The sequence below is a fragment of the Prunus dulcis genome, chromosome 6 (assembly GCF_902201215.1).
Source record: "Prunus dulcis chromosome 6, ALMONDv2, whole genome shotgun sequence".
Lineage (NCBI taxonomy): Eukaryota > Viridiplantae > Streptophyta > Magnoliopsida > Rosales > Rosaceae > Prunus > Prunus dulcis.
Genome location: NC_047655.1, coordinates 20,358,321 through 20,375,622, shown reverse-complemented (window position 1 = coordinate 20,375,622; position 17,302 = coordinate 20,358,321). Strand labels below are relative to the sequence as shown.

Here is a 17,302-nt window from a genome sequence, read left to right as displayed (position 1 = left end):
TCATATCCAATAGTGGCACGCCTATGCAACCCCACAGATCAGAATCGAGAGGAGTCTAGGGATAAGGCCCTATCCGAGCTCGCTCGATCCTGTCAAACTGATTCAACTTTCAATTTTGTTCAAGAGTTGAAAGAGTCCTCATTGCAAGCCTAGAAACATCAATCGGGGCATTGGTGTTGATCCAACAACCTCTCCGCTCTTATGGGCAAGCCGATCCCTCATCTGGTAAAGGGAGCGCTTGACAGAAAAAAGGAGCAACACAAAATTTGGCCCTTTGTTTGTGCAGTTGAGAGAGAGAGAGAGAGAGAGAGAGAGAGAGAGAGAGAGAGGAGTTTTAGAGTAGGGGAGGAGGGGGCTGTAGGGGAGTGAAGGAGAAGAGGTGGGGGAGGTTGGAGGATTATTAATTAGGTTGAATTCTTGCTTTTTTTTCTTTTTTTTTCTTTCTAGTTAGTTAGTTTTAAAAATGTAAGTTTTTAATTCTAATAAATTGCTGAAAATATGCTTTAAAAAATATCATAGGTTTAACATGTGACTTTATTTAACAGAAATTTTTAACGGAAGGTAAATTACTATACTCAGAGTTTAGGTGGTTAATAGTACAAATTGGAAGTTGTATTTATGCAAAATTTCCCTAGATTTTTAATTATAAATTACGTTGGTGGCATAAATGAGTCGAAACGACGCCGAAGTGGTTTCCGTGTATCTACTCAACACGGGCTCTCTGTATCCAGCACCCACTAATTATCACTTTAATCTTATCAGTAACTGCTGCTACACTCATCCACTACTTCTCTGCTCCAAAGCGCGCAGCAGCGAGGCAACACCATGAGCAATTTCATGGCATTAGAGCTCTCAAACTCCATAACCAAGCCCTCTATCTTCTTCGACGCCACAACTTTCTTCCCACTCAACGAAAATGTGCCCCCAACAACCCTTCTAATACCACCCATATCCTTTGCCTCTCTTAAGTCCAAGCACAGAAGAAAGACAAGGGCAGCCCAGTCAAGCCCCACTACCAGTAAGTACTTTATCACCTTCGTTCAATTTTTTCAGTACTGCCTAGCCTATCTTTCTTTTCTGAGCTTACTTTGGTTGTTGAAGAAGAAAGAAAGAAAGAAATGAGAGAGTAAGAACCTCTATTTAGATTTGCCACTAAATTTAGCTGGTTGTGGTGGGTTTTTAAAGTTCTTTAAAACCCAAAAAAAAGCCCAAGATCAGCATTTTAATTTGTTGGTTTACCCTTTTCATTTTCCCCCATTGGCAATTGAACAATTGTAATGGTTAGAATATGTTGTTTATTTTTTTGGGTTTGTTTAGAATTTAAAAATGGGAATCTATTTTCAGGTCCTCAAGCAAGTTACATAGCCACTGCCCAAGTGGCAGAGCAAGTAGAGGTTGAAGTTGCTGAGGGTTACACCATGACTCAATTTTGTGATAAGATAATTGATGTTTTCATGAATGAGAAGCCCAGGGCAAAGGAATGGAGGAAGTTTTTGGTATTTAGGGAGGATTGGGAGAAATATAGGGAAAGCTTTTATAACCGGTGTAGGACACGGGCAGATATGGAGGGTGATCCAACTATGAAAGAAAAGTTTACCTCTTTGGGGAGAAAGGTGAAGAAGGTATGTAAATGTGTCTATCGTGTTCTTTTGGTTATATTGATATTTCTTTGTCTCTGTTAAAAGTAGGGAATTAAAAGAAGAATAAATTTTTTGCAGCTATGCCTTTTGTTACCTTGGAGACCCCAGATTAGAGATTTAGCATTGGTTTTAGTTTTCCAGGCCCCAAGTAATGGAAGTTAATGAGATTAAACACTTAATTCCCGTTTTTTCTACTATTTACCAAACATCTGAAAGAAAGGGTAAATATTCTTGTAAACATATGCTTGTTTGTGTTTAGAGGTCCTTTCGGTTATATTTGATCAGGAGTGAGCATTGCAGATTGATGATGAAATGGAAAGGCACAGTGAACTTCTGAAGGAGATACAAGACAATCCAACTGACGTTAATGCAATAGTTGCACGGAGGCGTAAAGACTTCACAGAGGAATTCTTTCGCCACGTTAACCTACTTTCGGAAGTTTATGATAGTTTGGAAGATCGTGATGGTAATTGAACATGCTCAATCCTCTCAAAGTTTGTATTTGGATTATTTTCGTGAAACAATTGCTGATGACTTGATTTTGACCTACATGAACTTGTGAGGGTGTCTCTGGTTTTCATTATACTTTTCAAATACACTAAGAAGTTTCACAAATTGTTGCCAAACTCTGACCTGTGTGACTATGGGTGGAAAAATATGATGTACAATTTACGTCTTGGACTTTAATTACTTACAATGACAGATTCCATTTTCCATCTAGAGATCAATTTTGTAGCTTGTTCACCTATCTTATATGATTGTCTCAACTTTGAGCAGCAATGGCCCGGCTGGGTGCTAGATGCTTGTCTGCCGTCAGTGCTTATGATAACACGCTGGAATATGTGGAGACATTAGATACTGCTCAGGCCAAATTTGATGACATACTAAATTCTCCTTCAGTTGATGTAGCATGTGAGAAGATTAAAAGCCTTGCCAAGGCAAAGGAGCTTGATTCTTCGTTGGTATTATTGATAAACAGTGCTTGGGCTTCTGCAAAGGAGTCCACAACGATGAAGAATGAGGTATGGTCAACAACCTTGTATTGATGAGCTTATGTTGGATTATGGGATATTTTTCATAACCCATCAATGTGTCACAGATGCACATGGGAAGGATAAATTAGCAGTTATTCTTAGAATGGTTAGAAAATGCTTAAAGAAAAAACCAAGCAATGGATTTATTCAATTATTTCTGAGGTACTAATGTGTATGTCATTATAGAAGCTACAGTAAGATACTCTTGAATGTTTTCTCTGAGAACTGTCAAGTATTATTAGAATTTAGAATGACTTGAGATGCTACCTTTTTCATAGAAGCACTTGAAGAAATGAAAAAAATAGCGTTAAAGAGATGTATACATGCTTGCGTTTGTCATGTCACAACTCCTACAAAATAATTTTATTCTTCTATTGGTGTTCTATTGAAGCTACTAGGGCCATCAAGCAACTCTGGTTTCTTTAAGCCATGCTTTGGCCATTATATAGTCTTTACTGCAATATTATGTTTGCCTTCATGTGCTCAAATGCTTGCTCTTCCTTGTATTCTTAAGATTGGATGTCTTAATGCAGGTCAAAGACATAATGTATCATTTGTACAAAGCCACAAAAAGCAGTCTTCGGAGCATTGCACCAAAAGAAATAAAACTACTCAAGCATTTGCTGAACATTACAGATCCTGAAGAGAGATTCTCGGCATTGGCAACAGCCTTCTCCCCTGGTGATGGACCTGAAGCCAAGGACCCCAAAGCCGTATACACGTAAGAGAGCCCCTTGTTTCTTCTGATATTTTTTTGGGCAATAGCAATATCTGTTACATTTTTGCAATGTAACATGTCCTGTGTTTTCCTCTTTGTGGTTGAGCAGTACGCCCAAAGAGCTTCACAAGTGGATTAAGATCATGCTTGATGCATACCATCTAAATGCGGAAGAAACTGACATTAGGGAAGCCAAGCAGATGACTCAGCCTGTGGTTATACAAAGGCTGTTCATCCTCAAGGAAACTATTGAAGAGGAATATTTGGAACGAAGCACAGATCAGAAGTCTCAAACAGAGGATACCAAACCAGAGGAATTATGAAGTACCTTAGTGACAGCTTTATTTCGGGATGCCATCTTCAGGTGGGAGAAGGATCTTAGTTTTACAAAGAAGCTGAGTAGTGAACTATGGCATCATGCCATACTTCATCTTCTTAGTTTGGCTATGTTTTTGACACTTCAGAGGATGTAATAGAAATTTGAGTGCCATTTATTCTTTCTTTAATGGTGCGTTTGGATGAGGGAAATAAACTTGGGATTTTGACAAAACTCATAATTTCTAAATTGACATGAACCAAATCCGGTGTTTGGATAAAAAAACATAGAAATTTAGAAATTCCGCGTGGAAAATAACATGGAATTTGAAGATCATAAATCCCAAGTTTAAATTCTGTCGTCATTTCTAAAATCCCAAGAGAGATTGATTTTTAAAAAAAGATAACTTTACAAATAAAGGTTAAATACCGTGTTTTAAATCAGTCATCCAAACAAGAAACTTTACAAATTCTAGAACATGAATTTTCGTTATTTTAAATTCCATTATTTATAAAATCCTTTGTACTTTTAAATTTCCTCATTCAAACGCACTGTAAAAGAAACCAAACCAAAACGATAAATAAACAAAATGTCTCAATACAAAATGCAAGGTAAAATCTAGTTCTAGATCTAACCTATCCCACTAGCTGCTTGCTGGTGGAACAAACCAACAATCGAGCCAACCTTGTGTCAAGTAATAATAAGGGGGTGGGTAGAGTATGTTTTTTTTTTTTTGGTCTTCCTTTTTACCCAAGTCCCTAGATGTCAGTTAATATTTTTATTGAATGGTGGGTGGTAGATGAATAATATTTGTGCTCGACTTTAGTCCTCTTTATGAAAAAAAAAAAAAATGTATGAGAGAAAATGGAAAAAAAAATTAGGATAGAAAATTGAACTCGGGACCTACTCTAATACCCAAGGAGTTATCCAATCTTCTGTGATGTTGCGTCCATGGTAACAGACAAGGAGAGAGACGAAGGGTTGCTCCGCCTTGTTATTAAAAAAACCATTTCAGTTAATTGTAGAATTAATAATAAACTTGATCCACCACTAGAACAAATACTACAATTAAATGTTTTAAATAATTGTGATTAAACATTGTATTATTCTAATCCAGAAACACTCATTCTTCTTCCTTGTTCTGCGGTTCTGCACTGCTCCCCACATTACAAGTCAAACCATATTCCCAGATCTCTTTCCCTCTCCCATTCTTCTGACCCCTCGATGCTCTTTTGTCTCTAAAGCTCCAAGATTCATATTTTCTGTGCCAAGAACCCAGCTACAGTACTTTTGTCACATGCTTGAATTTTTTTTGTCATGATCAAGATGCTTTTGTTTCAGTTATTGCATCTAATTAATTTGTTGGTGCAAATTAGTTGAAGGTTTTGTGTCAAGTTGAATGAGATGAGGAATTACAAGGCAGGAAGAGGTTGAGTTTCATGAAATTCAGAAGGGTTTTTGTTTTGGTAGTTGGTGGAATTTAAAATAGTCACATATGTTGGTTTGGTTATGTGTTTGATAGCCAAATGGGGAGACCTCGGCCTAAGATAAAAGGATGATGAAGGAATTAGATTATTGGGTTTTAAGGCTAATAGAGTTTTTCATCCTTTGCCTCTTCATTCTTTCTGGACCTACTTCTGCAGATGAAGGTAAGCACGTAAATAAAACTTATGATCATAATTAATAAAGAAACAAAATTACAAGGCATTAATTTTTTTATTTATTTTTCCTTCAGATTTTGTTCATGATTTTAGATCAATTTTAACTATATTAAGTTTCATCCAGATTAGAGCCTCTTTGGGGTTCAGTTTCTAACCTTATGATATGGTCAAGAAATTAGGTGGGAAATGAGTCATGATCTCTTGTAACTTTACAAAAAAAAAAAAAAAAAAATCATATATGGTCTGCTAATCTACTAAAATTCAAAACCATTGAAAGTGGTTGATCTCAACATGGAGATCAGTCACCTAACCGTTATGTCAAGGGGGATCCTTTCGGAGATGCGAGACTAGGGTTCTCAAAATCTGGTTACACTTATATCTTGATTGTTCTTAACAAGATCTAATTTAATTTCTGCTGTATTATGCAGGCAGCTTTGTGAGCATTGCATGCTGCGCCGAATCGGATTATAAGGATAGTAGAAACATTAGCTGGATATCAGACTTTAATCAGTTCCCTAATAACAGAGGCTGCCACACTTTAGTTAAGGCAGTGGTAAACAATTCTGGTTACAACAGAACCAGAGTATTTTACCAAGGCTCAGGTCACAGAAGATGTTATAAGCTATCAACAACAAAGGGTGAAGACTATCTGATAAGGGGCACATTTCTATTTGGACCTCTTTGGGGCTCACACTTTAACTTCTCAGTTTCAGTTGGAGTGACCCCAATTGGTGTAGTAGATTCATCTGAGGACTCAGTAGTGGTTGAAGGAATTTTGAGAGCCACTGAGGACTTGACCTACTTCTGCTTGGTGAATGGGAAGGGAGGAGCTCCTTATATTTCAGAGCTTGAATTGAGGCCTCTGCATGGCTTGAAAAAATATATACAAGACTTCCCTTCAAGTGTTCTGAAACTGGTCGCAAGAATTAAATTTGCAACTTCAAAAGAGGAGATCAGGTATGCTTTCTAGAACTTGATTTCTTTAAACCCAAGGAATGAATCAAAATTAGAAACATAAATGGCCTAATTAAGATGGATTATGACCATAAGAAAAGAATGAAATGAAAAATTGGCTCCCCAAAACTCAATAACCCAAATCCAAAAGCATACCTTAATTTGCTAGTTTACATATATCTAACAGGAGAGAGTACTTCAAAATTTCAAATTATGCCAAACCAAAGTAGAAAAACTAGCATTTATACTTCTTATACTGCCCAATGCAGTCTTGCTCTCACTTTGTGTTGCATGTGACTTGTGAGATGCTGACATGCATCTTGGAATGAATAATATTGTAATTGTGATTAAAGGAATAATGGCATGTGGAAATCTTACACAAATTCTCTCTTCTCTTGTCACAAATGTGCAATTTTCTTGTTTAAATATAACATCTATGATTTTTTTAAAACTTATTATGCGTATGATTGTACACATTAAATTGTATAGGAAATTTTATTATATCCAATTCCAATGTGTCATACCAAGCATTATAAGACACCCATTGTACCACACGTTCTCAATAGTCAATTAATTTATACATCTATGTGATAAAAGGTCAAAACTTTAGATGAACTTCTTGCACAACATCATTAGTTACCCATCGGGAGAGTTTTTATAAGAAGCATTTATGTTCATAAGGAAATTTTCACGCACTTTTATTAGAAGCATAAAGCACTTGAAAAAGGAAATATGTCATGTGATGGGCGTAAAAAAAAAAATGGTATAGTATGATAGTTGTAAAGTAAAATGAATTGGGTCAACATGGTCTAGTCCAGTCAAAAAAGGGCATTGACTTGCAAATCAGTAGTCTCATGTTTAAATTTTCGTGACACACTGGTAGTGTGTGTGAGAAACCGTCTCTTTGTAGTTTTCTTTATAAAAAAAAAGGGTCAATTGGTGGAACCCGGCTTCTCTATGGGCCTCAATTGGGCTCACTCCGCTTTCAAAGGGCCCATTGAAATCAGCCCACAGAGCGAGACAAATTTAATATCAGGCCTATTACATTTTGTCGTTAATTTTCAGGTACCCAGATGACCCAAGTGACAGAATTTGGACTTCAAATGCAAGTGACCTTGGAAGTGGAACCTCTCTTATAACCACCAATGTCTTCATCTCCGGCAACGCCAGTGTGAGCGTGCATCCACAAGTCCTACAAACAGCTCTGGTGGCTTCAGACCAATTGGTCATTCTTCGCAATGGCCTTTCCACAACAAGCTACCTGTACCTTATGTTCCTCTACCTTTATGAGGTCAACCAGACAGTTCAAGCTGGGCAAAGGGTGTTTGATATTTACCTCAACAATGAGCTGAAACAATCGAGATTTGATGTCTCCGGTAATGGCTCCAACTACAAGGAGCTTGCTTTCACTGTCACAGGAAATGGGTTTCTCAATTTGACACTGGTTAAGGCTCCTGGGTCTGAAAATGGACCCCTTTGCAATGCTTATGAGATCTTGCAGGTGCTTCCATGGACTCAAGAGACTAACCAAAGTGATGGTAAGTTTTGTTTGCCACTAGAATTTCTAGTTTCCAATTGGGTGTTTATAATAATTAGTGGGTTTTCTAGCCTTCACTATGTCTTTTGTCTTATGACACATTATTTCTTCAGTGGAAGTGATTTTGGAGGTGAAGAATGAGTTGTTGAAGAATAACCCACAAAATGAAGTTTGGGAGGGTTGGTCCGGAGACCCATGTCTTCCAGTTCCTTGGGATGGTATAACTTGTGCAGCTATTGATGGTTACCTTGTCATTACCAAACTGTAAGTTATTTATTTTCCTTGCTTTTGAAAAAGTTCTGCAAATGGCTTGGATGGAATCATGACAACTTAGTGTTTGTATTGAATTATACTAGTTTTCAGTTAGGCGAGATGCTTTGGGGTTTAAAGATCATAATTGTACAACTTCTTGTATAAAAAAAATACCGTAAGTTCAAATAGGTAAATTTTTTGAATTTTGTTACATAAATTGAAAAGAATTTTGATTGCAAAATAGGTAAAAAGTAGATAAGTATCATATTTCACGGAAAATTGATAATTATAATTACTATTGCTTTCTTATAGGTATTTCATGCTTAACTTTGCTCATTATTACAACTTTCAGGGATCTTTCTTCTGGCATTAGTAGAGGGTCTGATCAAAATAGCATTCTTAAAGGGCCAGTTCCTTCAAGTATCACTAAGCTGACCCACCTAATAGCCCTGTATGGTTAAAGCGCCATTCCTTTCGGTTTTTAGTGTTGGATTCTATTGATTTACTGTAACTCTAATTTCAATGCATTGCTGTCTTTTGTTTGTGATATGTAGGAACCTCAGCCACAATGGCTTTACTGGCGATATTCCAGCATTTCTTCCTTCCTCCTTGTTGATCTCAGTGTAATTTTCTCTTTCAAATTCTACGTTGATGGAAATTTCTGTTTGCGATTTAATAAATAGCTATCCAGCTGCAGTAATGAAATACTAACACATGCAATATTTGTTCACCGAAGAGATTATTATGAAAATTGCAAATAGCCTGCATTTCTTAGGTAGGCTCCTTTAAGGTCATTATGTGATGTATTAGGAAGGCCTCCACACCTGGCTTACTTTATAAAATCTCTAGTATTACGCTGCATGAGCCATTGGCATTAAGCTTTGTAAACTAGCTTAATCCATTCATCCAGCCGGGAGCTGCAGGAAAGTGTCATTCTCTTACATGGATCAAGTGACTTATTCTGGGCATAGTTAAGAAGATGACACCCCATCTGTTGTGCTGATACTGAATTTACACTGACACACATACACATTTCCGATTTGTACACTTGCATGAAAACATACCACGCTCAAATTGTGAAATATCTACTAGGATTATACAAGTCCATATGTCAAGTTGTAGTTTTTCTTGGCATTTCCTGTGTTTATACTTGCATGGGAACGCATGCGCAATTTCTGAAATATCCTATATTTAAGGCATATAGGTTGAATTCTCAAGTCAGTTAGTTTTGGAACTACCCATTGGAGTCAGATTTACCGGATATATAATGATTGTACTTTGATGTTTGATATTTTGATTCTATATTTCAACAAAAAAAAGTTGTTAAAAACTAGAGGCTCAAATTTTTTATTTTTTAAAGGTTTCACATATTCTTTTCTTTGTGCTCTCCTCAGTTCTATGTATTCTGAGCATTCCATTGAGAGTGTTGTATGACTCTTTTGCGAGTTTTTTTTTCTTTCTTCTTGATTGGTTTGCTTCATATTGTCAGAGATCTGAGCAGCAATGATCTTTCGGGGTCAATTCCAGTATCTCTTATCTCACTGCCCCATTTGGAAACACTGTAAGTTTTTACTTCGATATTTGTTTTCACGTACGAAATTAGTGACATAGCATTAAACATGCCACCATATATTCATGTGCATGTGGTTGATCCACAGATATTTGGGCTGCAACCCTCATGTTGCAAAAAATATTCCCTCCAGCTTCAATGGCTCAAAATTTACCACAGAGTATGTATTTATTCTCTATGAATTCAAACAAAATTAGTGAATTGAAGAATAACTAAAAGTATTTTAATATAAAAAAAAAATAATCTGAAATGCGTATGTCTATATTACAGCCATGGAAGTTGCAGTGTTCTAGAATCTTCTAAACGACGAATCATCATTGGCGCTGCTGCATCTGGGTCTGTACTACTAACCATTATAGCTGGGATAATTTTTTGCATTTGGAGACAAAAATTTCTGCCTCAAGGAAAATTTGATGCGAAAATACATCATCCTATGGCAAAGAGTGAGTGCACTACGTGTTATATTGTTCCTGGTATTCCACTCATACTTCTAACATTCTAGGAACAGTTATTTCATTTTGGTTTTTGACTTCAACGGTAAGAAATACAAATTCCAATTGTTGGTTGCCAATCTGGAAAAGTAGCCCCCACAACAACAAAAAGACATCACAGATTCTTGTTTCATGTCCATTCCTGCAATTTTCAAGATTATTATACTAACACACATTACACAGATTATAGAGTACTAAATGTATGTAAAAAAAATTGTGAATAAAAAAAGAAAAAGAAATGAATCAAATTAAAATTAATGCTATTAACTATTCAATTGTATTACAAATGTGGAATTTCATACAGATCTTGAGAGAAAGCATTTTCTTATACAATAATTGTTAGTAAAAATCAAAATATATTACACCTATTATTAATAAGTTATTTTAAGTATAGATTTATTCAGTTTATACCACGTGCAGTCTAATATAAACTTGCCAGAAGTATGCAAATTTTTGCTGGCTTGTTTTGGGAAATGATTTTGCAAGTTAATTTGGCACCACACTTGAATTAGGGAAAATAAAAAGAAAGTAAAATTTGCACCATACAATGACATAATGTGTAGTTACAGCTTTTCTTCTATAGTTTGTAGAGTAATTACTGGATATATCACACTTGGATGTAATTTTTGTCTAAGTAATTTAGCATCATCATGTCACCGTGGTGTTTGAAAATGTGCAACTTGGCATAAAATAGAAGGCGTGACCATGAATTAGAATTTTGAGTTTGCATCCAATATCTGTGGGGATGAATGAAAGACAAATATATTTCAATTATACCCTTGTATATTCAATAAACAAAAATTGTTGGGTGTGGTTATGATCTACGAAGTGAGCACATTGTTTACATTGTCAGGCTAGTTGAGGAAGTTTTGCAGATTATATAGTTTGCTTTTCTAAAATACTAGCCTCTGAATAAAGATATCCTTGAACTGCAGATTTAATCTTCTCATTACCCAGCATGGATGATCTGGTTTTAAAGTCAATATCCATAGAAACATTTACTCTTGAGTACATAGAGGCTGCGACCCAAAGGTATAAAACATTGATAGGTGAAGGAGGTTTTGGGTCTGTTTACCGTGGAACTTTAATTGATGGTCAGGAAGTGGCAGTGAAGGTTCGATCAGCAACATCAACCCAAGGAACTCGGGAATTTGAGAATGAGGTTGGAGATTCAATTTTCATTTTTGAGCACTTTTGGTCATAGCTTTTGATAACTTTATGCAACAGTCCTACAGTTATCATCTAATGTGATTTAGCTATTTTATATGACTCACAGAACTTGAAATATCACTCCTATTCTCCCACTCCTTGTGGAGCAGGGAAATTTGTAGTCAGCTACCATTAGATAAAATATAAGGCTTGCTGTGCATTCTAGATTACTTAATATCTTTCTATTTTCACATTTGCTTTTCCCCCCCCTACAATTTTTCACTTCTTTGCGTTCATTACTCATCCCACCCAAGAATATTCCCGATTACCCCTATATCCTAACCTACTTTATTTGGGGTTGTTTTGAATGGTGGTGGTAGCCATGGTCACTGCCCATGTCAATGCCCCGATGGGCAGGGCCCAGCTGGGGTGTTGCACCCAAGAGGCAACCCCTACATGGTTCAAGCATTTCCAGGGAAAATGCTCCTTGGCTAACAATCATAGTTTTTCTTTATTTCAAGTTTGTCCTTTTAGGTGATTTTAGTAGAGGTTTAAATTGTAATTAACTACTGATAACTACTATAATATATGACAATTCATGTTAATGTAGGAAATCATTACCTATCATTCTTCCATCTTTAACTTTTGTCTATTTATCTCATATCAAGAAATGAATTTTTTTTTCCTTAACTGGTGGATGAACTATCATGTTATGTTTTGACATACCTTAAAAGCGAAATGACGATTCTTTTAATGTACTTTACAGCTAAATCTTCTTTCAGCTATTCGCCATGAGAACCTCGTGCCTCTTCTTGGTTATTGCTGTGAAAATGACCAAGAAATTCTAGTTTATCCATTTATGTCCAATGGCTCTCTACAAGATCGCCTCTATGGTACTGGTCACCTCACTCTTTCTCTGGACTCATACCTTTTGATTTTCATTGTTACTGAAATCAAATAAATTAACAGGGGAAGCAGCAAAAAGAAAAATTCTGGACTGGCCAACCAGACTGTCAATTGCTCTTGGTGCTGCTCGAGGCAAGTTATACATAGTATTCCATATTATTTTCATGGACTGGATGTTCACCGTCTTTTCCCATTAACATTTTGAATATCAGAAGGTTTGAAGAGTACTTTCACTGTTCAGGTTTGACGCATCTTCACACTTTTGCTGGGCGTTGCATTATACATAGGGATGTGAAATCAAGTAACATTCTTCTGGATCATAGCATGTCTGCCAAGGTGGCAGACTTTGGTTTTTCAAAATATGCTCCCCAAGAAGGTGACAGTTGTGCTTCTCTGGAAGTAAGAGGGACAGCTGGATACTTGGATCCAGAGTAAGATTGTTTCTTCAGCTTAAGTTGTTCGGTTTGAATTGTTTTTGGGTTTTGTAGTTTCTTATTTTAGTTTATAATCAGAACTGGTAGACTGTAGTGTAGAGATGTCGGACTACAAGAACACTCTGCCAATTTAAATAAAATAAATAACTTTAAGCTTGCATCTACATACAACGTCAATCTGTCACCATACCCTTGATGAATGTACATGGACATGGATCCGCTAGGTACACGGACAAATTCAGGACAGGCTAAAAATGTCTCCTACTTTTTGCATCATGAAGTTTTCAGGTAGTGCAAAAAGCGTAAACTGTAGAAAACATTTACCTGAACTTAATAATCTCAATCTGGTATTGTTCAGGTACTACATGACCCATCATTTATCAGCTAAAAGTGATGTATTTAGCTTTGGCGTTGTTCTGCTTGAAATTGTAAGCGGCCGGGAACCTCTGAACATACACAGGCCACGTCCCGAGTGGAGCTTGGTTGAATGGGTATGTTTGATCATGTTTAGAGTCCAGGGAATGTTGATACATATATTGTTTCTAAGTCAGATGTTTTATGTAAAGATCAATGACCTCTTACATGACACTGCATTTTGATAGACTGGCTGGAAATTTTTTCCTATCCTTTTTGCCCCTCGAAGATTCAAATCATTGTGAATAAGCATAGCATAATTATCCAATAAGTGTAAACTAACAAAAAGACACCTTTGCATGCAGGCCAAATCCTATGTAAGGGAATCAAAGATTGATGAAATTGTTGATCCAAACATAAAAGGAGCGTACCATGCAGAGGCTATGTGGAGAGTGGTGGAGGTGGCAGTGTCATGCATCGAGCCCTTTGCAGCTTCCCGACCAAACATGGTTGAAATTGTACGGGAGCTGGAGGATGCTTTGATTATAGAGAACAACGCATCAGAATACATGAGATCCATAGAGAGCTTTGGATCTAATCGCTTTTCTGTGGTCATGGACAGAAGGATTTCACCACCCTCTCCTTCAGAACCTTCACCTATTTTATCACAAATGGCTCCTCCGGAGCCAAGATAGTGAATGGTTTTATGAGATTTTTCGTCACTTTGTGAATGATTGTTTTGTTGCTTCGCATATAAGTGATAAAGGAGAAAATTAGGATAATTTCCAAATGCTCTTTTTGAATTTATGCGCCTTCTTTGTGTAATATATTTTTCTTACAGTGAAGGAATCTACTTAACGCTATTATAGTTCTGAAGAACGGTGTGGGCTTTCTTTTGCATTGTTTGACCCTTTTAATAAATGATGAGAACAGCCTGCCAAAACCAATGCAATATATCCAGGCATCATAGGGTCTCAACGTTAGACTTCTTAAATGTGTCACTGAGAATTCATAATTGTACCAAATTATGCTCCACGAAACTTAACATCATAGCACTTTTGGAAGTGTTAGAAAGTCTTTAAAGTGCAAGTGCTTCTCCAAAAGTACTTGGATTTGTGAAAAAAAATGTCCCTGTACTTGTAATAAAAGCACTTCTAGAAAATTTATCTAGAGTATAAGTTCTTTTTAACGTAAGCAGTCCCAAACGGGTCTAGTGAATTTCTAACACGGTAACGGAGCTCTGGATGTAATAGATCTTGGATTTAAAGCCGTCACCCCAATTTTCACTTGTTAATTAATTTGCAAGATGGGGATGTATGCTAAGGAAAGGAGTTAGCTTGAACACGTGTCTGATCAAATTACGAGGGTAAGTTGTGTAAGCAAAACAGATAGGAAGTGAAGGTGTATAAATTCATTGATTCTTATAATAAAAGGATCCAAAGTCAATCTTGAAAACTATAAGTAGCAAGCACCTAAAACCGCAACAAAAATCAACATTGTTTTGCAGACCAACAGGTCCGAAATCTCTGAAGAGTAACCAATTAAAAACATTGTAACACAATAGCGTATAGCTGCTCATCTTCTTGACCATAGTAACTTGTTTGCAGATAAGATGAAGCTAGATGGACAATAGGGTTGATCAAAGAAGACTGAGCTTATACTAAATGCACTGGACTGAGCTATGGGAGCAGCAAGAAGAAGATGAGAGAACACATGCAATTCAACCAGAATGACTACAAAGAATGAGCGAATGATTTTAATGAAGGAAAAGAAGACCACAAAGAATGACTAACTAACGTAAAATACCCCAACTGGCAAAATTGCAACTAGGGTTCTACATAGCTGTATCTGACAGTATTTGGGCAAGGCCTTGTTAATCAGAGACTTGCATCGTCTTTTATCCACTATATCAAGAATTGCCTGCGCTGTCAGATTCTCTTGCGCGATCCTCTTACATTCGTGAAAATGCATCCAATGCATACGTATTTAAGAGAAAATAAAAGACCTTAAACAGAGCATGCTCTGTTTGAAGTGTATACCCGCAAAATAACCTCATGACGAACAAATTACTACTATTACTCAACATAAAGCAGAATAATGGATAGATTACTTTTGAACTGGGCTACAAGACCAAGAAATATGTTCACGTCCACACTATAGACAAGAGGATGTTTACAGTAAAGCGGTATATTATAATCTAATAAGAATGGCATGATCTGCTAAGCATCACGTGCAAAAAGAGAAGGGTTGGCTGATGCAGTCACCACTTGAACTTCAAGAAGTTCTAGCTTTCGTTCCAATACGTCAAGCTTCTCATTCAGTGATGCCAATTTGCTCTTCGTTGTAGCCTCTTCAATAACAAGAAAAACAAAAATTAGCCCAAGAGTTGTAGCATTGATTACATTCCAAAAGGAAGAGAAATTTCCAATTTGTCCAACAAGTAGATCAAGTTAAAACAAACCACCACCATCCTAAAAGGAAAAATCAAATTCGAAACCAGATGCAAGGACTCCAGCAAACTAAATTATTGCAGAACAACGGATTGCGCTGAAGCTGGGCAAAGTAGTCATTGCAACTATGCACCTATAGAAAGATTCGAACTAGGGCTGCAAGAAGAGCTCAGTTAAGAGAAAGCTTGGTGCTTGAACAAGATGATAATTAACTATCCTACATTCGTTGTTTCGGGTCACGAAATTCAACCAAATATATGTGCACTCCCATTTAAAATAGATAAATTAGAACCAAATCTTTGGGCACAACAAGGTGGAATTTTGGCTAAGGTGCTAAGTTTCAGGCTAATGTGCAATGAAAATATATTAAACATATCTTTAATGGTCTAGGACCCTCAAGGGAGGTATATTATAAGTCTAATATCCACTCAAATCTCAAAATGACAGACGCCCAAATCAGCAAATTCACTAAAGCATCAGCAACTTAGAGAAATTGGCCCAAATATCAGTTGGGTCATCACCAAAATCAGCAACCACCATGAAACCAACTGAAGCAAGTCAACAACATAGACAAGATTTTGAGACATACCCAAACCAGCAAAAGACTAGAAACAAACTAGGACAAACAGAAAAACCAAAAAATAAAAACAAAAACAAAAATCAAAACCGAGAATATAGGTTGGAAAAGGATGTACAGAATTGGACCAGGAAATCGAAGAGGCGGCGAACATTGGGAGAAATGTGGGAGATGAACTCGCTGTTTTCCCAATCAGCTTGGACCGCTATCCCAACGTTCACTGCATTTGTTATTCCACCTGCCCGAGCCATCTTGATCTGTCTACTTGGTGCTCACCCAGCAAATTCAAAGATCTAAACAAACTAATATTATATAATATGTATTTCTCATCTATCTAACTGAGGTGGGTACATACATCCTTTATGATTTTTTGTTGTTGGCCTGTGATTGGAGTAAGTTGATTTTTCTTTTTCTTTTTCTATAGAATGGGATCAAATTGATTTTTAATGCTTTTGTATGATGGTGGTGTGAAGATGGCAGGTTTCCTTCCTTTATTTCTTCCTATGTTTGTTGTCTTATTTATTTGTTTGGTAGTTTGTAAAAAATGAGTGGAAGGGTTTGAAGTTTGAGGTGAGGTGGGTTGCTTCTTGCTATATCAACTTTCACATCATAGATAGATTGGTACTGGATTGCTTATGACCTTTTGTCTTATGATTTGTGAGTCTTACCTTCCAAGGCAAACCCTCCATTATTTTGTTCTCTTTTTATTTAGTGTTTTTTTTTATTCTTTCATAATATGCTCAATTTTTTATAGGACCTTTGCCTAGCATTTTCGTTTATAGACAAAAAGGTGAATAGCACAATGTTTAGCTAATAAACAGCCTAATATCTATCTTTTCTGTTTTAACAATAAATATACTAAGGATAGTGTTATTTTCCTTCTCAATATGTAATCAAGTTGGAAGTGTAAGATGATACTGCTTACATTAAGTTTGAAGCGTGAGATGACAAACTGGGAGTCTGAATAATAATTGCCCCACTGGGAGTCTGAATAATAATTGCCTTGACAAAGTACTAGTTTAAAACACAAGTGGGCTAGGTGCAAAAAGCAATTATTGTTCTTTTCCACACCTGAGATTCTAAGTTCGATTTCCATCTTATTCAGTATCGCTTATATCAAAAGTATTAACTGAATACATTGATTGCAACTAATTTTTTTCGTTAATTGTAGTTATTTTTTTAATTCTTACCATGGTAAATTCTTTGGAAGGTATGTATGTAAGGAGGAAACAAACGAAAAAGACCATAAAATGACTTCA

The 17,302-nt window shown here is 36.5% G+C and overlaps 3 protein-coding genes across 3 annotated transcripts; 2 read left to right on the top strand and 1 right to left on the bottom strand.

Annotated features, from left to right (window-relative positions):
• Positions 1 to 735: 735 nt before the first annotated feature.
• Positions 736 to 3,886, top strand: LOC117631458 (uncharacterized protein At4g37920). Its single transcript, XM_034364617.1, has 6 exons — positions 736 to 1,018; positions 1,345 to 1,622; positions 1,941 to 2,106; positions 2,418 to 2,662; positions 3,208 to 3,395; positions 3,502 to 3,886. The coding sequence occupies exons 1-6, from the start codon at positions 826 to 828 to the stop codon at positions 3,713 to 3,715; spliced, it is 1,284 nt and encodes a 427-aa protein (XP_034220508.1). The 5' UTR covers positions 736 to 825; the 3' UTR covers positions 3,716 to 3,886.
• Positions 3,887 to 5,263: 1,377 nt separating this feature from the next.
• On the top strand, positions 5,264 to 13,895 carry LOC117630441 (nodulation receptor kinase-like). Its single transcript, XM_034363160.1, has 15 exons — positions 5,264 to 5,357; positions 5,798 to 6,326; positions 7,389 to 7,861; positions 7,974 to 8,124; positions 8,465 to 8,563; positions 8,667 to 8,735; positions 9,602 to 9,673; positions 9,771 to 9,842; positions 9,953 to 10,125; positions 11,109 to 11,335; positions 12,089 to 12,215; positions 12,292 to 12,360; positions 12,470 to 12,659; positions 13,021 to 13,153; positions 13,382 to 13,895. The coding sequence occupies exons 1-15, from the start codon at positions 5,264 to 5,266 to the stop codon at positions 13,709 to 13,711; spliced, it is 2,808 nt and encodes a 935-aa protein (XP_034219051.1). The 3' UTR covers positions 13,712 to 13,895.
• Positions 13,896 to 15,095: 1,200 nt separating this feature from the next.
• LOC117630111 (protein BRICK 1) lies at positions 15,096 to 16,406 on the bottom strand. The gene is given in 2 exon segments (XM_034362859.1): positions 15,096 to 15,366; positions 16,162 to 16,406. Coding segments are annotated over 2 exon segments (264 nt in total). The 5' UTR covers positions 16,295 to 16,406; the 3' UTR covers positions 15,096 to 15,235.
• Positions 16,407 to 17,302: the final 896 nt, after the last annotated feature.

Coding starts and splice junctions, on each gene's coding strand:
- LOC117631458 (XM_034364617.1), top strand. CDS start 826: ATGAGCAATTTCATGGCATTAGAGCTCTCAAACTCCATAACCAAGCCC. Junction 1,019..1,344: donor CCAGTCAAGCCCCACTACCA/GTAAGTACTTTA, acceptor ATCTATTTTCAG/GTCCTCAAGCAAGTTACATA. Junction 3,396..3,501: donor GACCCCAAAGCCGTATACAC/GTAAGAGAGCCC, acceptor GTGGTTGAGCAG/TACGCCCAAAGAGCTTCACA.
- LOC117630441 (XM_034363160.1), top strand. CDS start 5,264: ATGATGAAGGAATTAGATTATTGGGTTTTAAGGCTAATAGAGTTTTTC. Junction 8,125..8,464: donor TACCTTGTCATTACCAAACT/GTAAGTTATTTA, acceptor TACAACTTTCAG/GGATCTTTCTTCTGGCATTA. Junction 11,336..12,088: donor CTCGGGAATTTGAGAATGAG/GTTGGAGATTCA, acceptor TGTACTTTACAG/CTAAATCTTCTTTCAGCTAT.